The sequence below is a fragment of the Tachysurus vachellii genome, chromosome 19, assembly GCF_030014155.1.
Source record: "Tachysurus vachellii isolate PV-2020 chromosome 19, HZAU_Pvac_v1, whole genome shotgun sequence".
NCBI classification, from domain to species: domain Eukaryota; kingdom Metazoa; phylum Chordata; class Actinopteri; order Siluriformes; family Bagridae; genus Tachysurus; species Tachysurus vachellii.
The window spans coordinates 8,867,961-8,891,758 of NC_083478.1; the positions used below are offsets into that span (position 1 = coordinate 8,867,961).

A 23,798-nucleotide genomic window follows, 5' to 3' on the forward strand; every position below is an offset into this window, starting at 1 on the left:
TTGTTTACAGGAACAAGAATATAGCAATCACAAGAGCTAAAATAGAAATAGGTGACCTTTTAACACAGCTAGTGAAGCACTTAACCACTTGTAACTGATATTACACACAAAGTCATAAGTTTACATCCACCTTAGCCAAATACATTTAAACTCCCTCTCTTAATACTTAACTTTTTTTTTAATGGGAAATGTCAGAATTATAATAGAAACAATGACTTATTCTAGATTTTATTCCTTTCATCACATTCCTAGTGGGTCAGAAGTTTACATACACTTTTTTAGTGTTTGGTAATATTGTGATTAAATAATTTACACATTTGCTAGTTCTCTCCCATTAGCCAGCTCTCACCTATCACATGCCAGCTACTAATCAGGCTGTCCATAGACACAAGTAAGTAGAGCCACTCATCTCTTTGAACTGCTGCTTATGCTCACGTCACATATCAGCTTAGCACAGATGCAAGAAAGTGCCAAATTCCCACTTCCACATTCATGAGCCTACAGATTGTCACAATTGGCTACCATTCACTTTGATTGACCGGAAGAGATAAAATACCATCCCTGACCCCAAGAGGACATGACTGATTTTTCTCTCCTAGACTCCTGGCCACAGACTTAGTGGTGTATTATTTATTAACTCTTACCACTGATGTTAGTTTGCAAAAAAATATGTTTTACAAAAATTCAGTCTTTTTTTATTTCATATTTAAGCAAAGAACGAAACTGTTTATAATTCTTTTCTTTTTTTTCAAGTATCTTCTCAGTTGGGGAAAATCGGTCTGCGTGATATTCGCATCACATTGTAAGTGTTCAGGCCTGGCACATCAAATCCAGGTGCAAGGCCATTCTCATTGAACATGTAAAAGTTAAACAGTTGCCTATCCTGAGACTCCATTGAAATAGAAGTGTTCTTGACCCTCAGCTGACATGGATACTCCTTTTCAAACACAACTTTAAACACCCTCTCCTCTAAATAACTCAACCTCCAAATGGTGTAGTCCAAAGGGACCGTTTCATCCACAGTTGGCCCAAACTGCTGCATTGACAGTACTCCACCTGAGCCTGCTTTGATTTCATAGAAGGTCATGTTACTGTAGGTGAAAAATCCTATATAGGGAGCTGGATCTGGAGGAGGTACAAGAACATGAGGTGCATCCCTGAAGGCCCTCTCCATAGCAGGGATGAGATAACTGTAGGATTTGGTTACAAGATCTTCATCAGCAGGCTTATTACCAGCCATAAAAATTACCAACCCAAGCTTAAGTTGAGGAATAAGTGAGAGTACAGCTGAATAACCATCCAGATCTCCATCTTTACGCAATATCTCATATTCCAGCTGTTCATACACTTCCCATGGGGTGCCAGTTTGGTTTGAAAAGTAACTGGTGTCACAGTGGTAAATAGGCGTAAGCATAGTTTTCAGTGTGTTCTCCCGGAGCAATCGATGGTTATATGCCCCCAGAAGAACACCCATCATCTTGGCCATGTCCGCTGTAGTAGAGTACATCTGTACCGAGGGTCGGTACCAGCCAAGGTCATAGAGCGTCGTGGGCTGGGAACTTGGGTAAACCGCCACTGACATCTTTCTCTCAATCTCTGCAGTGATGTCAAAGCCAGTGTCCTCCATGCCTAATGGCAGGAGGATATTTTTGGATAGCCAGCTCTCGTAATCAGTTCCGGTCACCTTGTCTGCCATGACATGGGCCAGCAAGGAGAAGGCCAGGTTACTGTAATGACATCTGGGAACAGAGAAGCAGAAGAATACTTGTCTGTGAAATTCTTTCACATGGCTGTCAGTCCTTGCCCCTGAAAATTGGTGTACTCAGAGTTTTTTATTAATCTAGTTTATTGTGGCTTTTATCTGGCATTGATCTAATGTTTATTAGTCTTTATGTCCAATTATATTCAGATATATTTGTCAGGTTACTGAATTTTACACACTAGAGCAATAATAAACCCATCTATTAACATTAACATTAGAAAATCTAAACAAAAGCCAAAGTCAAATAAAGACCTAAGACACCTGCACATTTCACTTACTTCATGCTTGGATTTGTCAGAATCATATAATCACCAAATAAAGAAAAAATGCTTTAAGAGCTCTGTTAAAGCACAAATAATGTGCAGTACATATTGTCTTGAGAACTCTTTGTCACACAATTATCTTACTCTGTTCCAGGGTCTGCCACAAGGATATCATCTTTCAACAAATCAATTGCCTCATGAGTCTGTCCTTTCCAGCGTAGACTGGTCCCTCTAAGCTGCCTTGGCAATCCTGTAGCCAATGATAATTCATTCTAATAGACAATAAGCAATGATCTAATAAACACTATTAGCACAGAATTATCCTATTATTTTTTATGTATGTGGAAAAGCTGGAAATGACTAAAAATGGCATATTGCATTTAGTCTGGAGTGTCTTTATTTCATTATGTTCTGGCAACAGTCCAAAACACTACCATTAAATATTCATTAAAGGATAATATCAGAAAAATTTCTTAAATGCATTTACATGTGGGAATGTGTATTACACCAACCATGCTAATCCAAGTAAGCAATGTAATTAGGCACAATTTTTACAAAATTATAGACTTCCAATAAATCATAGCACATTTGCATAATGTCACCAAGCCAATTTGACTAGTTGTCTATATATATTTTTAAATATAATGGTTCTTAAATGAAACCTTTAACATCCATGAATCTTTTCCATTGCACACACTGAAACTGTTCCATTGTGGAAAAAAAGTTCTTTAGTCTATGTTTGGCATAAAGATATGGCACCAAGAAAAAAGCTAATTGTTTTATGAACCATTTAATGAAAGGCTCTTTGGGGAACCAAAAACGGGTCTTTCATGTCATCACAGCGAAAAACCTTTTTTTGGTTCTTCCTGGCACCTTTACTTTTAAAAGTGTGACAATTGTCTTGCCCACATTCTGACTGAAGTTTTATGATCAGTGCATGTCATAGATAATCAATCTTTGTAGACTTATACACTATATACTATATATAATTTTTTTTTTCTTTTTAATTATCATACCCAATTCAGCAAATCGGGTAATTAACAAGCTAAATTACATTACAAGGCTAAAACAAAAGCTAATCCTAAACGTGTGATCTGGCCGCCCATATCTAGATCTTAGTACCTGATAGATGACTGGCCATCCTTCTGAGAGTGATGGAGGAAAGGGATTGTTGTTTTCTGTGTTTTGTAAATGCTTTAGCCAGAGGGTTCTTTATGGAGAACTTTACATACTTCTCTAGAGGGTCATCCAAGGAGCTCACTTTACCATCTTCCCACAACTTGTATAGCATCAGAGTGGGAAAGAGCTTTGATAAAGTCCCAATTCTGGTGTAGAAATGTGAATTAGTGGTATTTTTTTATAACCATCATAACAACAACATGATGAATTATATGTTTAAGTATAGATAGTGATAGTTCAAAAGTCACTGGGTTGAAAAGGTATTGACTTTGACGTATGTATGCACATAATGAACTGATCTGCAAGAGACATAGAAAAATGCAAAGCTACGATATGTACAGTAAGTGAGACTGCGGTCTGTCATTTCCTCACCTATAAACTGTGTATTCGTTTGGCGGTGAAGATTTTGGATCACTCCCATTTCTTCTGCCAAAGTTCCCATTCCACAGCACTGAGTCATTATAGATGACAATGCATGAAATTGCTGGCAGTGTTGTGACATCAATGCTGGTTCTCAATAGAGAATCCACCTAAAAAAGGTTGTTGGTTTTTTGTTGTTACAGGCATGCACTCAGCTGACAGTTTATTAAGTACACCTCACTTCAAGAAATTTTGCCCATTTTGTCAGATGTATTTAAGAGCACAATGTAAACATATTGTATAGTTGATTATATGCTTAAGCCTCCGTTTAGCACTTCAAAATATTTTATTTAGTTTTCAACAGTGAATCTTAGAGAAAAAATGTGCATTTATGTATTCCAATCTACGTATCCAATCAGTAACAACATTATATATATATATATATATATATATATATATATATATATATATATATATATATATATATATATATATATATATATTATATGTATACTTATATATATAAGATAGTAACAAAGTAACAATATACAAGATAGTGTTTTACATCGTTCCTACAGTATATAGCATCCATACTAGTGGTATTACCACATTAAGGACATTCTGATGATTATAATGATTTACTTAAATGTCATATTTTAATCTAACCATTTGATTTAATTCTTTCATTTCAGCATTGTTGCCCTTTCAAAGGTACCTTTGTCAGTCAATATCACTAGACAAGAAGAATCTACACAGTTCTCTGATACTCTAAAGCATCATTCATTCATTCATTCATTCATCTTCTACCGCTTATCCGAACTACCTCGGGTCACGGGGAGCCTGTGCCTATCTCAGGCGTCATTGGGCATCAAGGCAGGATACACCCTGGACGGAGTGCCAACCCATCGCAGGGCACACACACACTCTCATTTACAATAAATTCAAATAATTCTGAATTTCTTTACAGAATATTTCATTTTCTGTAGAACGTGTAAGCGCAATGTTCCAGATATTTTATAGAGGTGAATGTGTTTGGGTAACAAGGTTGTGTGAATGCTGATGGAACTAAAATCTTTCATAATCAATAATGGACTTATAATGGATTTACAATGTGTTACAGGTTGTAATTGTATACTTACCAAGTGTAGCTATGGTTTACTATAAATACTATAAATACTTTAATATTTATCATAAGACCTATGATCACTTTTGCTCATTTGCTCATTTCTCACCCCACAATTAGTTATTGCACTAATGGACTGTTACATAAAACTATGATCATTTGCACACTTGCGCTTCTTTTTTTTTGCATTGCTGCTAACCATTGCCTTACATTGTATATACCCACCTGATTTTTATTCACAGTAACAGAAATATATTATATTATGTTCATAGTACATATCCCCCTGTATATTTTGGTTATAGTAATAACAATATATTGTTTATAGAAGACATCCTTCTGTAAATTTTAGTTTATAGTAATAGACATCTGTATAGTATATTCATAGCACATATATATTCATCTGTATATTATATTCATAGCACATATATATTCATCTGTATATTATATTCATAGAACATACATATCTGTAAATTACTGTTTACAGATAGTAATAGCCATATAATTTGCTACAGCACATATCCTTCTGTAAATCTGTATATTTGTTCATAGTATGCACACTTCTGTAAATCACTCCATATTACCACTTATTTAACTTATTTAAATCTTGTACAAACTGTATATCCTGCACTTGCTACTATTGCACTCTGGTTAGACCTAAACTGCATTTCATTGCCTTGTACTTGTACATGTGTAATGACAATAAAGTTGAATCTAATCTAATCTAATCTAATCTAATCTAATATGTATAGTATTGTATTGAAATTAAAAACAAAATAGATCACACATGACATGCAATGACAAAGCACTCTGGAGCATATTATTATCCAGGTTGTCTGTTATGATTTTATCTTCATAGCTGGACCTACCTTTTCCAGAGCATCCATTAAGACAGGTATGGGATGCTTCAGAAATACTGGCTCTGGGAAACGTGGGCACAATTTCTCCTCATCCACATCTTGGATTTTTATTTCAGCCAATAATCCTATTTGAAAGAAAATTCTTCAATGGCGATAGATGCTGTAAATCAAGGACTGTATGATGTAAGGACAGATTCAAAAAGAAATTTAAAACGAATGCACTTGTTTTATCATTTCGGTAGTAACAACTCATTTAGAGAAACCTGTAAGGTGGCTGCTCTACATAATCTAATAACAAAAGAATTGTAAAGCATACTTTAACAAAGAGAATTTTTTCATTATTGGTGCTGTGAAGCTTTTTGTTACGAAACATTAATATAAAATTTATGGAAAGAGTCTCCATAATATATAGTATGACCATAATATACAGAATAATTTATGGTTGGAGTCCTATGCATCAGTGCTTTCTAAGAGTCAGGACATTTTCTGTCCTGGGAGAGTTGGACCATTTTGTGTTTTCTGGTTTCTTGGTAACATGACACACTGCCATTTTTCTCATATTAGCTTTAAGAGAGTAGAACAAAAGAGGCTGTTTATATCAGTTTATAGCTGTTATAACATATGTGATACTATGAACTCCCTTGTCTGGATGTTCTGCAACAGTAAACTACAAATGGTTGAAGGCTATGGTGTTCACGAATTAATACAGATGTATTGTCGTCCGATTTCTGTGGTATAATGATTGTAATAGAACAATAGAATAAAATAAAACTTATGGAAGTGCAGTTACAGGAGAATTATCACTATTCTTCAGGGTGGTACTATAATGACTTTCAAAACACTTTATCATCTGTTTCCTATAACAGCATGTTGTCATTTTTTCAATCCTTTCAATTACAGATTACAGACGTGTGGTATAAAAATTTGACAAATACTGATTCTCTAAATAATCTGTCTGACTCCAATCACCACATTGACCAGACCATCCCAATCTAGCACGATATGAAAAATAGAGAAAGACCAAAATCAGTCAGACTGGATGATGCAGGGAAGAGCAAGGTTTATTAAAAAATCAGCGCTGATCAGTTATGTAGCGCATCAAATGACATCAAAGCTTCATCGAAAATGAAACCAACATCATGCATCTTATATCCAATCTTGTTATCTAATGCTATGACCTGTGTCCATGCTATGAAGCTGTGCTTTTGGTTGTTACGCTACATTTTCTTTTTTGGACAGTTAGGAATTTTCCTAGACACTATTATTTCTCATTCTCTCGAGAATTATTCTACCATTGTAATCAAACCTCAAGCATACAGAATATAAAAAATAAGTGTCCTTGGTTCTTATCTTTCTAGTTTTTCCTGTTACCTGTGCCTGGTAAACAGCTCATTCTTTGCTAAGAGATGAACATGTGTGAGTCATTTTATGCATAAAAATTTACATTTTCCTTTATCTAACTGTGTATTTTACCAAGCTTGGTGTTAACATTAGTGCATTTTGATTTTATTAACCAATAAACAATTCAGTTATGATTTGAATCCAATCATTATTTAACCAACAAACATCACCTTTTGGTGTTTGAATCTCACCCATGTTGTCTGATCATTTTTTACAGACATACACGTCTAGATAAACCATACGTAGGCTTATATAAGCTCCCAAAATACTACAGACTTTCATTCTATTGGTTAAGATGTTACATATTATGTCAGTTATTCTAAAATAAAACTAATGCAGTCTGGACTATTGGTCACATTATTCACCCCAGGCGATTACCATAAAATATTCACATGCATTTGCAGTTGAATGTAATGCAGTGTGAATGTGAAACGAGGTACATTAGGTTGATGTACTCTTTCATTCTAAAGTGTTTCAGCTCCCTCGACAGCCCCTCCCCCAAGTATATCTCAGTCTTTACAGTCCAAAGTAGTCTGTGAGCCTCTATGTCAAGCTTGGTGTAATCCCCTGGCTTTCGCCCACAGACAATCATTAAAGCATAAGGAGATCAGAAAGCCAAACTCACAAATGGACTTCCATTCATTAAATGTACTGAAATGACATTTTTCCCCAATGCTGTTCTACAATTCTGTACTCGCTTACCTGGTTTGGCCTTGGGAAGCCTGTACTGCCATATAAAACATCCAGTCATGATCAGGGAGAGGATGAAGAAAAAGATGATGCCTAGATTAGTCCACTTTAGCTTCATATTGCAGGTATGACTTGTCTCCACTGGTACAGAGGTGTGAAATTTTAAGCAGATCAAGACTGTAGGAAGCAATATCCAGTTGTATTATTATTTCCTTGTAAATCAGGAAACTGATACTGTTAAGGTTCAGTTTCCAAACTCAGTGCTGCATTTTTTTTTTTTCCATCAATTGATAAGCAGAGGATCTTACTTCAAAGTGTGATTTGCTGAGCCACTCGGTGCCAGACAATCAGCCTCATAATGCAACACTGCTCTGTATCTTCTTTCTTCTTTCTACAGTATACTGCTGTGCCGGTCAAAAAACTTCAATGAGAAGTAAATCAAAGCTACCAGGCAGGAACTAAAATGTGGCTACCGTATGCTCATCAGTCATGTAATCCCAGCCTTTCTCTGTCTTCTTACGATCCTCTCCACGTCATAATCTGGAGATATCCTCGTCTAACTCCTCACACTTTTCACCCATGAGGGAATCCTTTATACGAATGCATTCTGCCCATTCACTTTACTTCTGTACGGCTTATACACACATCGTCTGGTTAGTACAAGCTGCATTTTTACAATTCCAATCTTAGCTGTAACAAGAAAGACACTGAGGCACTGTACAGAACTAAAATAGAACATATTAGAAATTATAAATGAATCTTATGAATTTCTTCAGGAGTGACGAGGATGGACGGGATCAGGAACGAGCACATTAGAGTGACAGCTCGGGTTGGCTGTTTTGGGGACAAGGTCAGAGAGGATAGATTGAGATGGTTTGGACATGTACAGAGGAGGGAGATGTTTATATTGTTAGACGGATGTTGGAGATGGAGCTGCCAGGTAAGAGGTCAGGCGGAAGGCCAAAGAGTAGATTATATGGATGTGTTAAATGAGGACATGAAGTTTACTGGTGCGAGAGTAGAGGATGCAGAGTATAGAGTTACGTGGAAAGTGATGATTCTCTGTGGTGACCCCTAACGGGAAAAGCCGAAAATAGAAAATAGAAGATATTATTATTATTATTATTATTATTATTATTATTATTATTATTATTATTAAATAAAGGGAAAAAAATTATATGTGATTGAAAAAAGAACAATATTTACCAATATATTGTTCATATAATTTATGAATGAAAACTCTAAGAGCTCACTTGGCTGTCTGGGTGTTTCTTTTCTTTAACACCAAGTTTTGGATATTAAACTCAAGTTTTCAAAAAATTAAAGTAATCCATTGTCATGATTAATTAAGCTTATTTTTAAGGCAGCAGATGAGTTATCAGTTTCAACACGAACAACACGAGCACTATTCGTTTTTTACAGTCTAGGCTTGAACGAATTCAACTGCAGCCTTTTTTCCTCATTACATTCTGAGTATTTTTCTTATGACCATTGGAAATGCTACAGTGCTTGGTTAAAAAAAATTCCAAGTAATCCTCTTTAAATTAATTTTTAAAAACAAATAAATCAGTGAATTAAAATTTAATACTCGCCTCATGTCTAGTGCTCCCTGGATAGTCTCTGGCTCCATCATGGCCTTGATTAAGATAAAGTGAATGAAGTGAAAAAATGTTGTTGTTTTTTTAAACTTGTTTTATGTTTTACAGCTTTTGTTGCATTTATACATATACATATATTCTAATTACTATATATAAGCATACTAGATTTTACCATGACTACCATAATTTTTACAAAAGTTGTACAAAGCAAGAGATTAAGCATTTGTTTCTTACAAACATGCACTCGTAGTAGGTGTTAAGGCATGGTTTTACCATTAGGGTGGTGTTCATGGAACAATTTGCTAGGGTATAGACTAACATGGCACACTGTAGCTTTTTGTCTCTCTAAACATGAATGTTCTAGCAGTGAGCTGAGTACATGGTCATAAGCAGAGCATAAGAGCAAAGCAGAACACACTGAGCAAGCTGGAAAGATGTCAAGTTATTTGTTTTGAAACGTTTTACATTACTGACCTGTTACCATGCCATAGACACAAGCCTAAATTTACAAGCTCATGTGCCCACCTAATCTGGGTCAACTCTTGTGTACTGCTGAAAAAAATCAGACAAATCTGTTCCCTTTTTCTCTTAATTCTGCTTCCATAACAGAAGCAATCAAAGTGTCGGGACTGAAATATAATATAGTAGTCATCCTACATTTTTACATCCTACAGTATGTGTCACTAGTCACATGTGTACTTGATTTGAACCGTTTATTTGTATCTCCTTTTCTCAGAGCACAAATTTGGTCTAAAGCTCCAGTATATAACTTTGCACCTGACAAATAACATCTTGAATCTTGAAATAAACAGCAGATTTAAAGAAGCTGGAAAAATCTGTTTATCTCATTTCTTTAGAAAACAATGCACTGTCTTTCCACAGTTCCTTTGTCAGTCCTTCATTCCTAACCTTCATTCCCTTACTAATTATGCTTGAAAAATCTATCATTATTAGAAAAATGATTCCGTTACATTTGTGGTGCATATTTGTTTAATGATATTTTATATTTTATATAAACGATATACATGTCTGACATAATCTCATGCATTACTGCTCTGTTATCCGAGCTGTATACTTTATTTCATTTATATTTGAGTACATTTGTGATCACTATGCTTTCCTACAGTCATACAGCAAACAGCACAAGAGGGCAGCAGATTCTTCCATGTGCTTTTTCCCTTTAAATGTAAAATACATGCCTTGTGACATGACTAATGCTGAAGTTTTATTGATGCAGCATGAAACATAAAATAGCAGGGGGAAAAAAAGGGGTTTCAATAAAGTTTTGCTTGCGTAAGTGACATTTTAATAGTTTAACCCAAATAAGTACACCATGTAAAACATGAGTGCCATAATTTAATTAAGTGAACTTATTTCTTTTATAAGTTTTCACATATTAAACATGTTAATTAATTCCATTGTCTTGACTACTTGAAGCTGAAGTAAGTTGAAGCAAAGGTTTTTTTTTTTGTTTTTTTTTAAATTGGGTTTATTCACATTATTAACGTAGCAGGTGAACTTTTAGTTTCTAGGTTTAACCATATTGAAATGTTTTACAGTGTATTATGTATGGAAAAGTCATAGAAGCTGAAATCTTTGCATCATACTGTACCTACAGCAGACTATGAAACACTACGGGCTATGAAGTTATAGTACCATAATCTACACTCGGGGCAACGGATGAGGTCAAAGTTGACTATTTATCTATAGCAACATGTTTTAGTTCTATTATTTCACAGCATTTTGGCAAGAATTGTCATTTTCTTATATCAAGGAATAAAACATCAATTTTTAACCGTTTATAATTACATTTTGTGGAATGTCCATGTTGTACACTCACATTGTAGCTGCTAGAAACAGTCATTCCCTATTCTCACTTTTATTTTCTCTCTTGAAGCTAATAATATATTTTTTTAATAACAATAAAAATGTTCATCTTGTCATGTTACGGAGAAACTGGAAGGCACATGTTCCTCTATAATGAAGATTTTTGCATGGCAGAAATACTGGATGTTACAGAATCTTTTTGTAATATTAAATAAATCTTCTTACAGAAACTTTCAGTATAAATGAATAAAAAAACATGTTTTTATCAATAATTCATTTATTTACTTTTATATGAAGTGTCTGCCATGCAAGTCCCTGTCCCAGAGTCAGAGTCTATAAAATTTATTGTCACTTTTTGACCAATCAGATTTGAGAATTCAGCAACACTGGGTTTCCATGTACCATCTGTAACTGTATAATTAAAACAATGCTTCAACAGAAATTTTTCATTTTTCATATCCTCAGAGCACTGATTCTTTGTGGTACCTGTGTGTGATAAATGAGGTAAGCAACAGAGTTTGTCATCTACAAATGGGGGGAACCTTCGTTGTAACCACCATACTTATCTTTTTCATTTTTATTGATTCATTATTGTTTTGCCTCTATCCCATGTTAATTTTTATTTGTCCTGATGACCCTGGTCGTCCTTCAAGACTCTAGAGGTGCTGTGCAGTCTTCCATGTCGGCTGCTATTTCCAGAGTCTTATTCACACCGGGGCATGTCCATGATCCACATATTAAACATACTCATGAAGTAATTGCATAACTTCCAGGCATCTTAGCAGTCTTAGCAGAAAACTAAGCCACGGCCCTGAAATGTCAGAGACAGAGCGACCCCATGTCACCTCCTTGAGCAAGGTCAATTTTTCCAATTTGCTTCAGCAGCAAAGGAAGACAAGCCGCATCTCACAGTGTGTTAATATCAAAGGCCTGACTGAGACAGGTAGAGCAGGGTGTCGAGTGTGTTTCTCATCAGCAAATAAAGGTTTTTAAGGCGGGATGTTCAGTCTTCCAGATCTACATGGAAAACACTTGAAAGTTAATCTGATATAAACTACCGGTAGCAACAAGAGATGCTGATGTGACAGATTGTAAAGTCGAGTAATTTGTTATAAATTTCCAAGCACAAGGACAGCTATCCTTCAGTAAATTCTAATTATTTCTAATTCCAGTTATTTCTAATTAGTGAATAAATAAAAAAAAATTGCAAAATAGCAGCAAAGCATTAAACTGAAAAACAGCTAAATGTCTTTTTAAACAAAGCATATTAATGGTCACATTTTTGGCACAATTTTTTTAGTCTTAGACCAAATTATAGTCTTACTCCCTTTTTCATTTAGTTATAAGTGCATTTGATTTCTAAAGATTTGATTTCTAAATATTTCTCACTATTTCTCATTATTTTATATAGAAGGTTTTTGTAATTATATATATTTACAAATATATACATGCGTACTTGCCATGACTTGTGTCGATGACCCAAATTATTCCCTTCCCCCTGTGGGCAGCTCATATAATAACATAAACAAATATTTATCTGCTCTGATGGTTGCAGAGATACCTCACCTCACCCCCCCCCCCATGACATGACTCAACACTGGCGGTTGCTGTTCCCACGAGTATAAGAGTTGCACTGATGTCCAGTCCACTTCTCATGCACACCAATAACAAAACACTAACAAGTCTTCATCCTGAAAATTATTTTATTTTATTGTTAAGAATCTGATTTATCATTTTTCTTTTGTATATATGTTGTGCATTAACTTAACTTTTACATGCCAGAACAGACCAATTTCACGGTACAATACGTGACCCACAAGTCAAGACATATTAGACGTGATTGGGTTGCTGGTGGCATATGTGACCTACAATCTGCACTGCGCTCACATTAGGGGACAGGAGGGTCGCCGATCTCTCTGGGCAAAGGTTTCCATGGCAACGACCTGTATCTTGTAGTTTGCTGGTTTTCAGCCCTCACTCATCTTGAGGCTGAATTATCCTAGATTCCTTTATGTCAGCTCCATATTCTTCTGCTCTATTTCCTCCAGTCTATCTATGTTTCTGCCTTTCTGTTTAGTTTATCTGACCTCTTGCTCACAGCTCTGCATATTGCTCCGGTGTGGCATAAATATATGATGTAGTTCTGCATGAGACATCAAGAATTTTCCTTCCTTCAAATTAAACATCAGTGCCAAAAAATATATATGTATATCAGCTTAGAAAAACAAATTGTAAAGCATTTTTGTATGCAGAAATTCTGCTTGTGCAATGAGGCCCATAAAGATTGTCCATAAAGATTTTTCATCCGTGACCTTTTCAGGCCCTAACATGCCCAGAGGCTGACTATGAAATAACACAACTAGACAAAATAAATGTTTCTGGCCTTTGGATGCTGGCATGGTTAACAAAATTGTACAAGCCAAGTATTAAGGTCTTCACATCTGAGTGTTCACCATGTAAAAGCCTCACACATAGGGTCAAAGGCAGTGAGAAGATGTGAACAAAGATGTAAACCAATTATATTCCTCACATCAGTGCTTTCACCAGTGCTGTGATAAGGAGTGAATGTGGACCAAATGACAATTTAATGGATAACTATGAACTACTCGAAATACTCTACTCTTCCCTGTCAACCAAATTATTTCTATTAACTCCAGATGGCACTGTTGATGTGAGATCTTAACATAGGCGTAAATAGTATTAGTAATAAATATTAATAACTCTAGGTGTAATTCTGGACTCTCTACAACAAATTAATAATGTTACCAAAAGGGATACTATCATGGAAAGTAAGGACAAAAGGTCATGTATATGAAACTTGTCTTGAACTAGCTTGAAAGTTCACAAAATTGGGTACTGTTCTGTGCTGCTCTGTCAGTTATTGAACTGTACTGCTGTTTGCACACAGACCCGTTATGTAGTATAGTGTATGTCTATGTGCTTTATATAGCACCATGGTTCTGGAGGAATGTTGTTTCATTTTACTGTCTACGGTACATGCTGTATACGATTAAATTGAAAATAAAAGATTCTTTAATTTTTTTTATGCACCATAAAAGCACAATATAGCAATAAACATTCATCAGATTCCATCAATCATTGGCTAAACAATGAGACATGGTTTTTCAGTTTAGAATTAAGTAACATCTGCCCTAACTGTACTCCAAGTTACCTTTTTCTGTATTTATTAGTTGTGTATTTATACTACTTTTTGCATGATTTTGATTGATTTGTGAAAAGGACAATGGATGTTTTCCTTACCCACCAGCTTTAACTGCTTCTATTATATGGAAGCAAATGAATTTATGGGAGCATGACCTCCCATAAAATTGACACTAGCACACACTTCTATGCCTCCTGATGTACCACTATACTGTATATGCAATGCATAAAAAAGTTCTCTCATTGCAAAGCATGTTGATATTAGCTTTAAGTTTTGAGCTGTTTATTTAATCTAACCTCACTTTGTATGACCTGTGACAAGTTTCCTTTTGTTTGGTTTGTGTTCTGGTTCATCCTCTGCTCTTGATCTCTATCTCTGTCTATCTATAACTCTATCTTATTGACTCACTCATGGATTATGGTCGAATTTATGTTGCTTACCTGGTTGCTTATAACATTTCTGCATATGGTTCCTCATCTGTTGTCCCAGTCTCTCATATTACAGAAGGTTTCACCTCAACCGTCGATTCAGTGGAATTGCAGGATCTATACAGAGTATTGCTTGTTCTTAAGAATTAATCAGAGTTTGCTTAGGATTCAAAAAAGCATTCACACAAATTTATTGAATTGTCATAGGTATTTGCAGTCAATCAATGGATAAGGAGAAGCAAACATCCCTCTTAACTGGCATATGTATGACTACAGAGTACCCTCAGGTGGCTGAAGCCTTCCATGTCGAATTGCTGATACCAGCTTGTTCTTCATAAAGGGCAGATACCAGCAACTGAGCCTCCTTCTCCCTAGTCCTAGAAGGTAGACCTTCATACCCTGTAGGGAAGATCCTTGATTCTGGATGCCAGTGCCTGTGGCTGTAGTATGTAGTGAACTGGGAGGAATATGTTTCTGAAAAGTGATCATGGGTCACTGCTGATGACTTCCCGGACCAATCACTAATCACAAATTTCAGAACTTCTAAACTGTAAACATCTGCACCAACCTGTTCAGTTCTGAGAGTGGTTCAGCTTTGGCAGCTGCCTGTGGGGATGTGTTTTGGGTTTACTAGGTGGTTAAAACTGATATTGTGACAACAAGTATAGATGTATAAGGTTCTTATAAAATATTGAAAGAATTCCGAAAGATCAGTTTTATTTTAACTTACGCATAGTTCATGGGCTAAAATAATTACATTTTTTAAACAATTTCTTTTAAATATTTATTTATTTATTTTTTAATTCGGTCCCAATAAATTTGTATTATTAATTGTTGTTGTTGTTTTGTTGTTAATAATAATAATAACGATAATAATACTAATACATATTTATCTGGACCGAGTGATTAGTGTTAAACAGAGCTACTCATTACCGACCAGACACCCCCCCCCTCCCCTCCTCTCCCCTCCCTCCCCCTTTGTCCGTATTTGATTGGTTTCGACCGAACTCGCCGTAGTTGTGCGTGTGTGCGCGCGCGCGGGCTCTCAGTGTGCTCTCTCCGCCTGGCAGTGTGAACACGGCGCTTTTACAGATGGGCCAGCGGATTCATCCCCAATGAACAGCCCGGCTCTTCGTAGTCAGATGGCTCCTCTGATGGCACTAACGCACATTATTGCTTTATTATGGATAATGCCACCTATCTGTGCGATAGAAGGTGAGTGCGGCTCCTATATCTCTGTCACAACGTGCGGTTTGCTGTGATTTGTGTATCAGTGCCAAGCTGTTCCATGGTCGACTCTACCGTCCATCCTAACACTGTCATGGTTAAACACACAGGGTGAAGAGTAACCGTGCTTATTAATGTCCTTGCTGTTTTTGTTTGGTTTGTTTTGTTTTTGTTGTTTTGTTTTGTTGGGGTGGGGGTGGCATGGGGTGGCATGGGGTGGCATGGGGGCTTTTGTGTAGCCTCTTTTTGTTTATAGCAGGTGCAAATCAACAACTGCCAGCAATGTAAAAAAGCTTCTTTTATATTGCTCTGAAATTTGCTTTTCATTTAATTGCTATGATCCAGAGTATAAAATATACACGTCTGCTTGTTTTGTGACTCTTTTCAAATGGTATTTAAGTATTAATTTTTATATATATGCATTTTATAAATTTTTACATTATTGGAGATTCAAGCTCAATTTGAGCTTCAGTTGCCTTCTTGAATCTGAACAGAGAAACACAGTGGAGACTTCAGTAATATGGGCTTTAGCAATGACTTTACCACATATTCTGTCGAATTAGTGAACTTCAAACTCAGACTGTTTTCTGTAGGTTACTTCATACCAGGAACTATCAGAAAACTATCCTACTTCTTCCACCTACAGACTGACTGTTTCTTTTGCCACATGCTTCTCTATACCAAGAATCTCACAAAAGACACAACCTGGTTTTAATGTGTAGACGTAACAAGGAATATTTTCCATACTTTTCCAAGAGATAAACAGGGGACTTTAATAATAATAATAATAACAATAATAATAATAACGATAATAACAATAATAAAACTTATTATTGTTATTATCGTTATTATTATTATTGTTGTTGTTGTTATTATTATTATTATTATTATTATTATTATTATTATATAATACTTTTATGTATGAAAACCACAAAACAGCAGCTTTTTTATTCACTGCTTATTTATTACTGAAATCTTTGATCATCCCAAATAAAACTCTGATAAGGGGCGTGACCGCATCAGGCAATAAGTGTCTTTCCTGTCAAGGGGTGGGGTTACAATTAGGTGACCATGGCAACAGACTCTGCCTAAATAGACTTGGAAGTGGACACACTGACACTGAATGCAGAATGAAAAACCAAGTCATCCCTTAAATGGAAGAAATTAATTTTGGGAGACGTATGCCTTCTCACAAGTCACTGCGTTCAGGAATAGGTCCGGTTGACAAGTGTGGATTGAAAAAAGTCTACATGGACCATGATGGCTGCACATCCACACAACTTTCGACATTGTTAAGCCATAAACTAGGTTATGGCAATTGAAATAGTTCATCATTTTCTTTTTATTCACATTTTATGACTCCAAATCACATCCTCATGGTGGTTAATATTCAGTGCTTGAACACCATCAGTCATAATGTCAGGCAAAATTCAATTTTACTGTCATCCCAGCCAAATACATATACAGTGAAATATATTACACAATGTATAAATTGCCACATAAGGGACCAGTAAAGCTAATTTAAAAGAAATGCTGAGAAATGTCAATAAAATAATCTTATATAGCCAAGACTATAATCTGCTCATAAGAAATAACACAGAAATTCTCTCTCCCTTCCACTGTGCATATAGAAGACTGATTTTATTATTTTCATACCTGTTGAGCATGACACTAAAAGCTCTTTCTCTTTAATACAACTAGATCAATGGTTGTAATAAAGGAACAATCTGAGTTCCTTTCACTTTTATGGAACTACCCTTTAAACTTCCAGGGTTTTTTTTTTCAGACCCAAAATCTTTTATCATAATCGCAGGTCAGTGACGAGGTTGGTGATTATTCTGCGGTTAATAGTGCTTATGTAATGTGCTTATGTAGAAGTCACTTCTAGTTTTAAATTACACAGTTATGTGTTAAGCCTTGATAAAGACTGGCCGGATGAATAAGAATGTGGAGGCTGGTGATGACTCAATGCTTATTTTTCACTTTTCATTTTTTCATTTTCAGTGCTTTAATATCCAGTGTGTAGAACTGAACCAATTCTAACTTTTACATCGATTATAGTCTTTACTAATTTACTATAAGGCTGATCGTATAGATTTTTGGACCAGTCAGAGTCCATGGTGTCTCTAATGTCCGCACCCAGAATCTGTTCTAGAGAAGAAATGACTCATATTAGAGAGTTTGTATAATCTCAGGTCTATAGTTTGCTGGATGGGTCATAATTAACATTACAAATAACCAATGAAATTTGGGAACACGAAAAAATCTGGCTCCAAATTGTCTGTACAGTCCACAATGAGCACGTCCTCACACGTCAGACCTCACCCAATTGCAAGTTTGATTTTTCAGCAGACACATTAAACAACACTTTACATAGCAACGTCTTTACGTCAGTATTGTTATTGCCATAAAAATGAGATGCATTTTTTTTATTCAGCAATAAACTACTAAATAAAATGTGAGTATCTGGAAATCATTCAGAAATCTTGTGCTATCCAGTGCTTTCATTGTCTCTTTGGTTTTTACATGGAAACTCGGTTAATGCATCATGGCTTATCGTAGCTTCTGCGTGTACGTTTAAGGCAAGTTGTTTCACATGCATGTCTGCTGAATCAGTCATGTAACCACAAAGGCTTTATCCAAAACCGAGCAATAAGAATGAGCAGTCAGTTCGGGTAACTTCTCCATTACTGCATTCTCCATATTACATTTAACATACTGCACCCTGTTAAACTGTCTATTCATTCAAATGGACTCATGCAGATTAAATGAGGCTTAATTCGATTTCCTTTTCAGTAGTTTCAGGACAGTTTGGAGATGCAGGGTTGACGAATGCAAGGCCAGAGTCCTGGGAGACAAATATTATATAATATATAATGATATAATGATATAATGATGACAAAACACAATATATACCATTATATTAGCTGGCTAGCAAACTGGCAGCTATAAAGAAACTGATGATAGTTTACTATAAATAAAAAATAAATAAGCACAAAAATAAATCTGGTAAATAAGGGAACAAGATAAGCAGCTGCTTCCATTCACAGTATGTAATAAAAGAAATGCTGAAAAATGTAGTGATATTGTGACATGTTGTTGTTATGTAAGCTATAGATATAATATTGATTGTTTTATTTGGGCATCATATTGACCTTCTTTTTGTTTGTATGTTGATGTTTGATGTTGGAATCACTGAAATGACTAGGTTTGGTCGATCCCACATATCTCACATATTCCCTTTGTGCTGTAAATAACATAAATTTGCATAAATTGTACAATGTACATATGTACAATGTACAAATGAAAATGTACAATTGGTGATTTGTTGATGGTCTGCAAACTGTTTAAAAAATCATGATGAAACTTTATTCCAGTATTTCATTATTGTCTGTACAGGACTGACTTTTCATAGCTTAGATTCTCATCGATTATTGTTTTTGACTTTACTGAAAGGTTATTTGAATCTTATAATGGTTGTTAAAAGACGTGTATAGAAAATAAAGAAAAGTAAAAATTTCACATTCCTGTAGGGATTTTATTGCATAATAGACACTTCTACTGACTGCAAAAAAAAAATCCAAATGATGATGAATAGCTAGATGTGCATTAAAAAAAAATGTTTACAACTATACAGAATGCATAAATTCTGAATAAACTCTGTAAAGGATCAGATTGATTTCATTTTCCAGAAAATAAAATGCATATAATTTTATGTTCTGCATGCACACCTGGATGATGGTAGTGAAATCACATGATGTCTGCCAATGTCGGCTCCGTATGTGACGTGTGTCAAGCATCGCTCTCAGCCTGCTGCTCTTTCCCGTCCTGCTGTGTTAGTCATCGACGCTTCCCCCCAAAGCTCTTCAGACACTTTTCCTTTATGTAAGCAGGAAAAACCTAACCGATTTGAGCCACATCAGAAGCCATCATCAGCAGCTCGGCAAGCCCTGTCTGGCCTGCACAGGAACAAATCAAACGCGCTGCCACTGTCTCCTTTGTTTGCCTCACCATTTCAAAATAATCAAGCGAGAATTCAGCTTGTAATTATCCAAGCTGTTGTGAGTGTGCGCTGGCTCACGGCCTGTCTGGAGAAGTGTAATGTTAATGTCTGATTGGAATTTGGTGTTACAGTAAAGCCCAAGAGAATTGAAATGGTTTCTCGTTGAAATGAGGGAGGTTTGTCTGCAGGCTTAGCAGGGGTCAGATTGGTGAAATTATCAGGTATTCAAGAGGGACTTGCCAACTCCTTGACAGCTTAATTATCCCTCAGCCGCCTCAGTTTTGTTTAATGTGTCAATTTGGATGAAATTGGGCAACAAAATTGGACTGTCTCTTCAGTGTTGCTTATATTGTGCGAATAATTTGCAGGAAACATTCTTTTCCTAATGGAAATTTTTTTTCTTGTTTGAAACGGCCATAAAATATGCCAAAGCCGAACGGCATGTATATACGTAATGTCATGTCAGTTGTGCGTTTGCTTTTTGCCTTTAAAGCTTCATTTTTTTGTTTGTTTGTTTGTTTGTTTTTTTCATTTGAGCATGCGTCAAAGAACGTTTAATTTTTCTTAAACAAAAAAATTATTTATTTATTTTTACTATCATAGAGTCATCTTTGGAAATGAATCACTATAGATATCATTAATAATTTATCACAGCAGTAGAACTGATGCTTAGGAGGATACTGTGAAAGAAAATGGAGAATCCTCTGACCTCTCACACACTATCCAAACATGTCAGCTGTCCATGATGAAAATGGAAGCAGTTTCTAGAATGATATTTGTGTTTCTAAAAGTCGGATTCGGAGCCGCAGATTTGTTTAATGCTCTGTTTTCAGCCGGCATTTTAGGCACTGAATTTCTAAAACATTAAATGTACAAATATTTAAAGCATCATTTGTTTTCAATTCAGAATTACACAATTACAAACATACAGTACATCAGAGCACTTTGGAAAAACCATCAAGCCCCAAATAACTTTTTTCAGCCAATCGCCAGTCAGGACAAATGATTGATTGATTGATTTAAAAAAAAGCATAAAAAATTGATTTATGACATTCACATCCAAATCTTTTATCTATCATTTTAAAGGAACTGAACCTCTGTAGGGGGGCACGGTGGCTTAGTGGTTAGCACGTTTGCCTCACATCTCCAGGGTTGGGGGTTCGATTCCCGCCTCCGACTTGTGTGTGTGTGGAGTTTGCATGTTCTCCCCGAGCCTTTCCTCTGGGTACTCCGGTTTCCTCCCCTGGTCCAAAGACATGCATGGTAGGTTGATTGGCATCTCTGGAAAATTGTCCAGAGTGTGTGATTGCGTGAGTGAATGAGAGTGTGTGTGTGCCCTGCGATGGGTTGACACTCCGTCCAGGGTGTATCCTGCCTTGATGCCCGATGACGCCTGAGATCATCACAGGCTCCCCGTGACCCGAGGTAATTCGGATAAGCGGTAGAAGATGAATGAATGAATGAACCTCTGTACCTTTTTTTTTTGTTGTTGATCAGGTCACATTTGAACCTACAATCTGACCCAAAAGCTTTTGTTCCAAGGAGAATTGTGGGCAAAAGTGCAAGAGTTCCCTGAGCTAAATATTCACTGCTCAGAGTGATTAAAAATCAGATGAAAAGTTAATTTGCTTCTGTGGCCTGAAGCTACTAATCTACTCACATATCCACCAAGGCGCAGATGTGATTTGAAATGGATATGGATATTTTAGAGACCATCAGTCTTTGGAAGTCATATCACCCATTAGGACCGTGTGCTGTACTTGTGAAACGTGTGCTCATTCTTACAGAGTAATTGGATTTCACTATTTACCGATTGGCGAATATGAAATCTTATTTTTAATTCTTCTGAACTGTCCTATTTTCAGTCAGACAAAGCGTTTAATACTATTATTACTATTAATATCTGTTCGCGATCATTAGCGATCATTAGCGATCATTATCTGTAACGTATTTGTCTTAATGTTTACTCAGTGTTGCGTTTCCTGTTATGTTTACTCCCTCTTTATGGGATTTCATTACGTTATGAAGCATTTAATAACACTAACAAGCTCTTAATGGTCCTATGAATATGAGGTGTAAGGATAGAGGGCCAGTGTGGAAAGAAAAAAGTAAAAATAATCTTCCATAAAGTTCTACTTCATAACTTAAGTGTATCGTTATTGCTTTAAATTCAGTGAAGGCTGTATTACAAATTGTAATCTTTTTGTCACTGTACGCTATTTACAGCACGGTGCTCTTATCTCTCTTAAATTGTTCGGTTTTATCAGTTTTTTATTAGTAACAAATCGAGATTCAGAAACTACAATGAAATGAAACTGCGAAGGAGAGTAAGGAGTTTAAATATAGACAAGTTGATTTCTGGGAGTTAAAGGGGTTAATATTTTCTCCTCAGTTGTGACAGGGAGCCAATGGCTTAACAATAATGATCACAGCAACAACTGCCATCCAATCAATGGCTGTAATTATTCAGTAGGACTCATTTCCTTTAGCTAATAAGCTTGTGGGAAACTTAACACAAACTTGTCCAGAAAACAAACCTGCTGAGTCATTTTGATAGAATCTCAGGAAGGAAATATGTTTATTTTAAAAATGAACTTTTTTTTTCTTTTTATGTCACGGACATGTTTAAGAACAATGGCTCAGCAAAGGGTTTGACAGAACTGTGTACTTTGTGGTACAGATTTCCTTCAGTGATGTATATGACATTTCCCTTACACACTGACAAGCGAGGAAAACACTGCAAGAAAACTAGGCTTAAAACTCTTTTGAAACGTATTGACTATACAGTATATTATGGCAGAAGGCTGGAAAAACGCCAATGAGGTGCTGAGAAAACGAACAGGACGTTTTTGTGCTGTGAGCCTCTTGGCTTGATATCTGTGTTCTTATGACATTTACTTTAAACATTTAGGCCATGTGATCAAATTAATAATAACAATAATAACAAAAGCATGAATAACAATGACAACAACATCTGTACTTTTATAGTGTCTCAATATGCTTTACATTTTAATGCACTCACTCACTCACTCATTTTCTACCGAACTACCTCGGGTCGCGGGGAGCCTGTGCCTATCTCAGGCGTCATCGGGCATCAAGGCAGGATACACCCTGGACGGAGTGCCAACCCGGAGGGCACACACACACTCTCATTCACTCACGCAATCACACACTACGGACAATTTACCAGAGATGCCAATCAACCTACCATGCATGTCTTTGGACCGGGGGAGGAAACCGGAGTACCCGGAGGAAACCCCCAAAGCACGGGGAGAACATGCAAACTCCACACACACAAGGCGGAGGTGGGAATCGAACCCCCAACCCTGGAGGTGTGAGGCGAACGTGCTAACCACTAAGCCACCGTGCCCCCCATTTTAATGCATATAAAGATAATTCAAAATATTAAAAAAAGTACTTAAATTCAATTCAAATTAAAGCAAGCATACAAATGAATAAGAAAATCATTATATATCTATTGGAGATACAATACGTGGCCAACACAATCAACCATATAGAAATATAATTTTATTATATCCTTACCAAAATTCATTATTATGAAATCTAGCATTTTTTTTAATGTATATCAGTTTTTATTTCAGTTTATAATCTTTGTTTAAAAGATATAATGCCTAATTTGTGTGTGAATAATTCAGACACTTCCTTCTTAGACTTGCTGAAAAATGTGTTGGATACGGCATCTTTCTGCTTTGCTCCAGCACTTTGTTCAGCTCAGACGTTTTATTCTTGTTATTTTGGTCCAGCTTTGACAGCCACTGATGGACTGAAGTGTATAAGGCAGTAAAACCTGCTAGAGGGTCTTTACCTGACTGTACTGTAATGGCAGCTTGCAGCACAGGGTCTGTAGTGATTTGTAGATGGAGCTGAATTATATGTAAAGAGTTGATTTTGTTCTG

General features: G+C 36.0%; 2 protein-coding genes across 5 annotated transcripts in view; one reads left to right on the forward strand and one right to left on the reverse strand.

The window, feature by feature from the left end:
* Window positions 1-760: 760 nt before the first annotated feature.
* On the reverse strand, window positions 761-7,753 carry lactbl1a (lactamase, beta-like 1a). Of its 4 annotated transcripts, none has more exons than XM_060894704.1 (6): window positions 7,648-7,753; window positions 5,554-5,642; window positions 3,577-3,734; window positions 3,148-3,350; window positions 2,170-2,275; window positions 761-1,739 (listed from the first exon to the last, which is right to left on the reverse strand). In XM_060894704.1, the coding sequence occupies exons 1-6, from the start codon at window positions 7,751-7,753 to the stop codon at window positions 761-763; spliced, it is 1,641 nt and encodes a 546-aa protein (XP_060750687.1). The 4 variants fall into 4 exon arrangements, with proteins under 4 accessions (XP_060750687.1, XP_060750685.1, XP_060750686.1 ...); XM_060894702.1 differs by having other exon boundaries at window positions 5,554-5,669; XM_060894703.1 differs by having other exon boundaries at window positions 7,630-7,753.
* Window positions 7,754-15,757: 8,004 nt separating this feature from the next.
* ephb2a (eph receptor B2a) overlaps window positions 15,758-23,798 on the forward strand; it is a 60,558-nt gene continuing 52,517 nt past the window's right edge. The window contains exon 1 of the mRNA XM_060893925.1: window positions 15,758-15,866. Within this exon, the coding sequence (XP_060749908.1) occupies window positions 15,767-15,866 (100 nt within the window). The 5' untranslated portion in view covers window positions 15,758-15,766. The remainder of the gene's footprint in view (window positions 15,867-23,798) is intronic.

Excerpts from the sequence above, each read along its gene's own strand:
- lactbl1a (XM_060894701.1), bottom strand. The coding sequence starts at position 7,753 with ATGAAGCTAAAGTGGACTAATCTAGGCATCATCTTTTTCTTCATCCTC. Across the intron at positions 5,632-7,597 it reads TGGGGAAAAATGTCATTTCA|GAGAAATTGTGCCCACGTTT; the intron begins GTACATTTAATG and ends GATGTGGATGAG. Across the intron at positions 3,351-3,576 it reads AACGAATACACAGTTTATAG|AATTGGGACTTTATCAAAGC; the intron begins GTGAGGAAATGA and ends TTTCTACACCAG.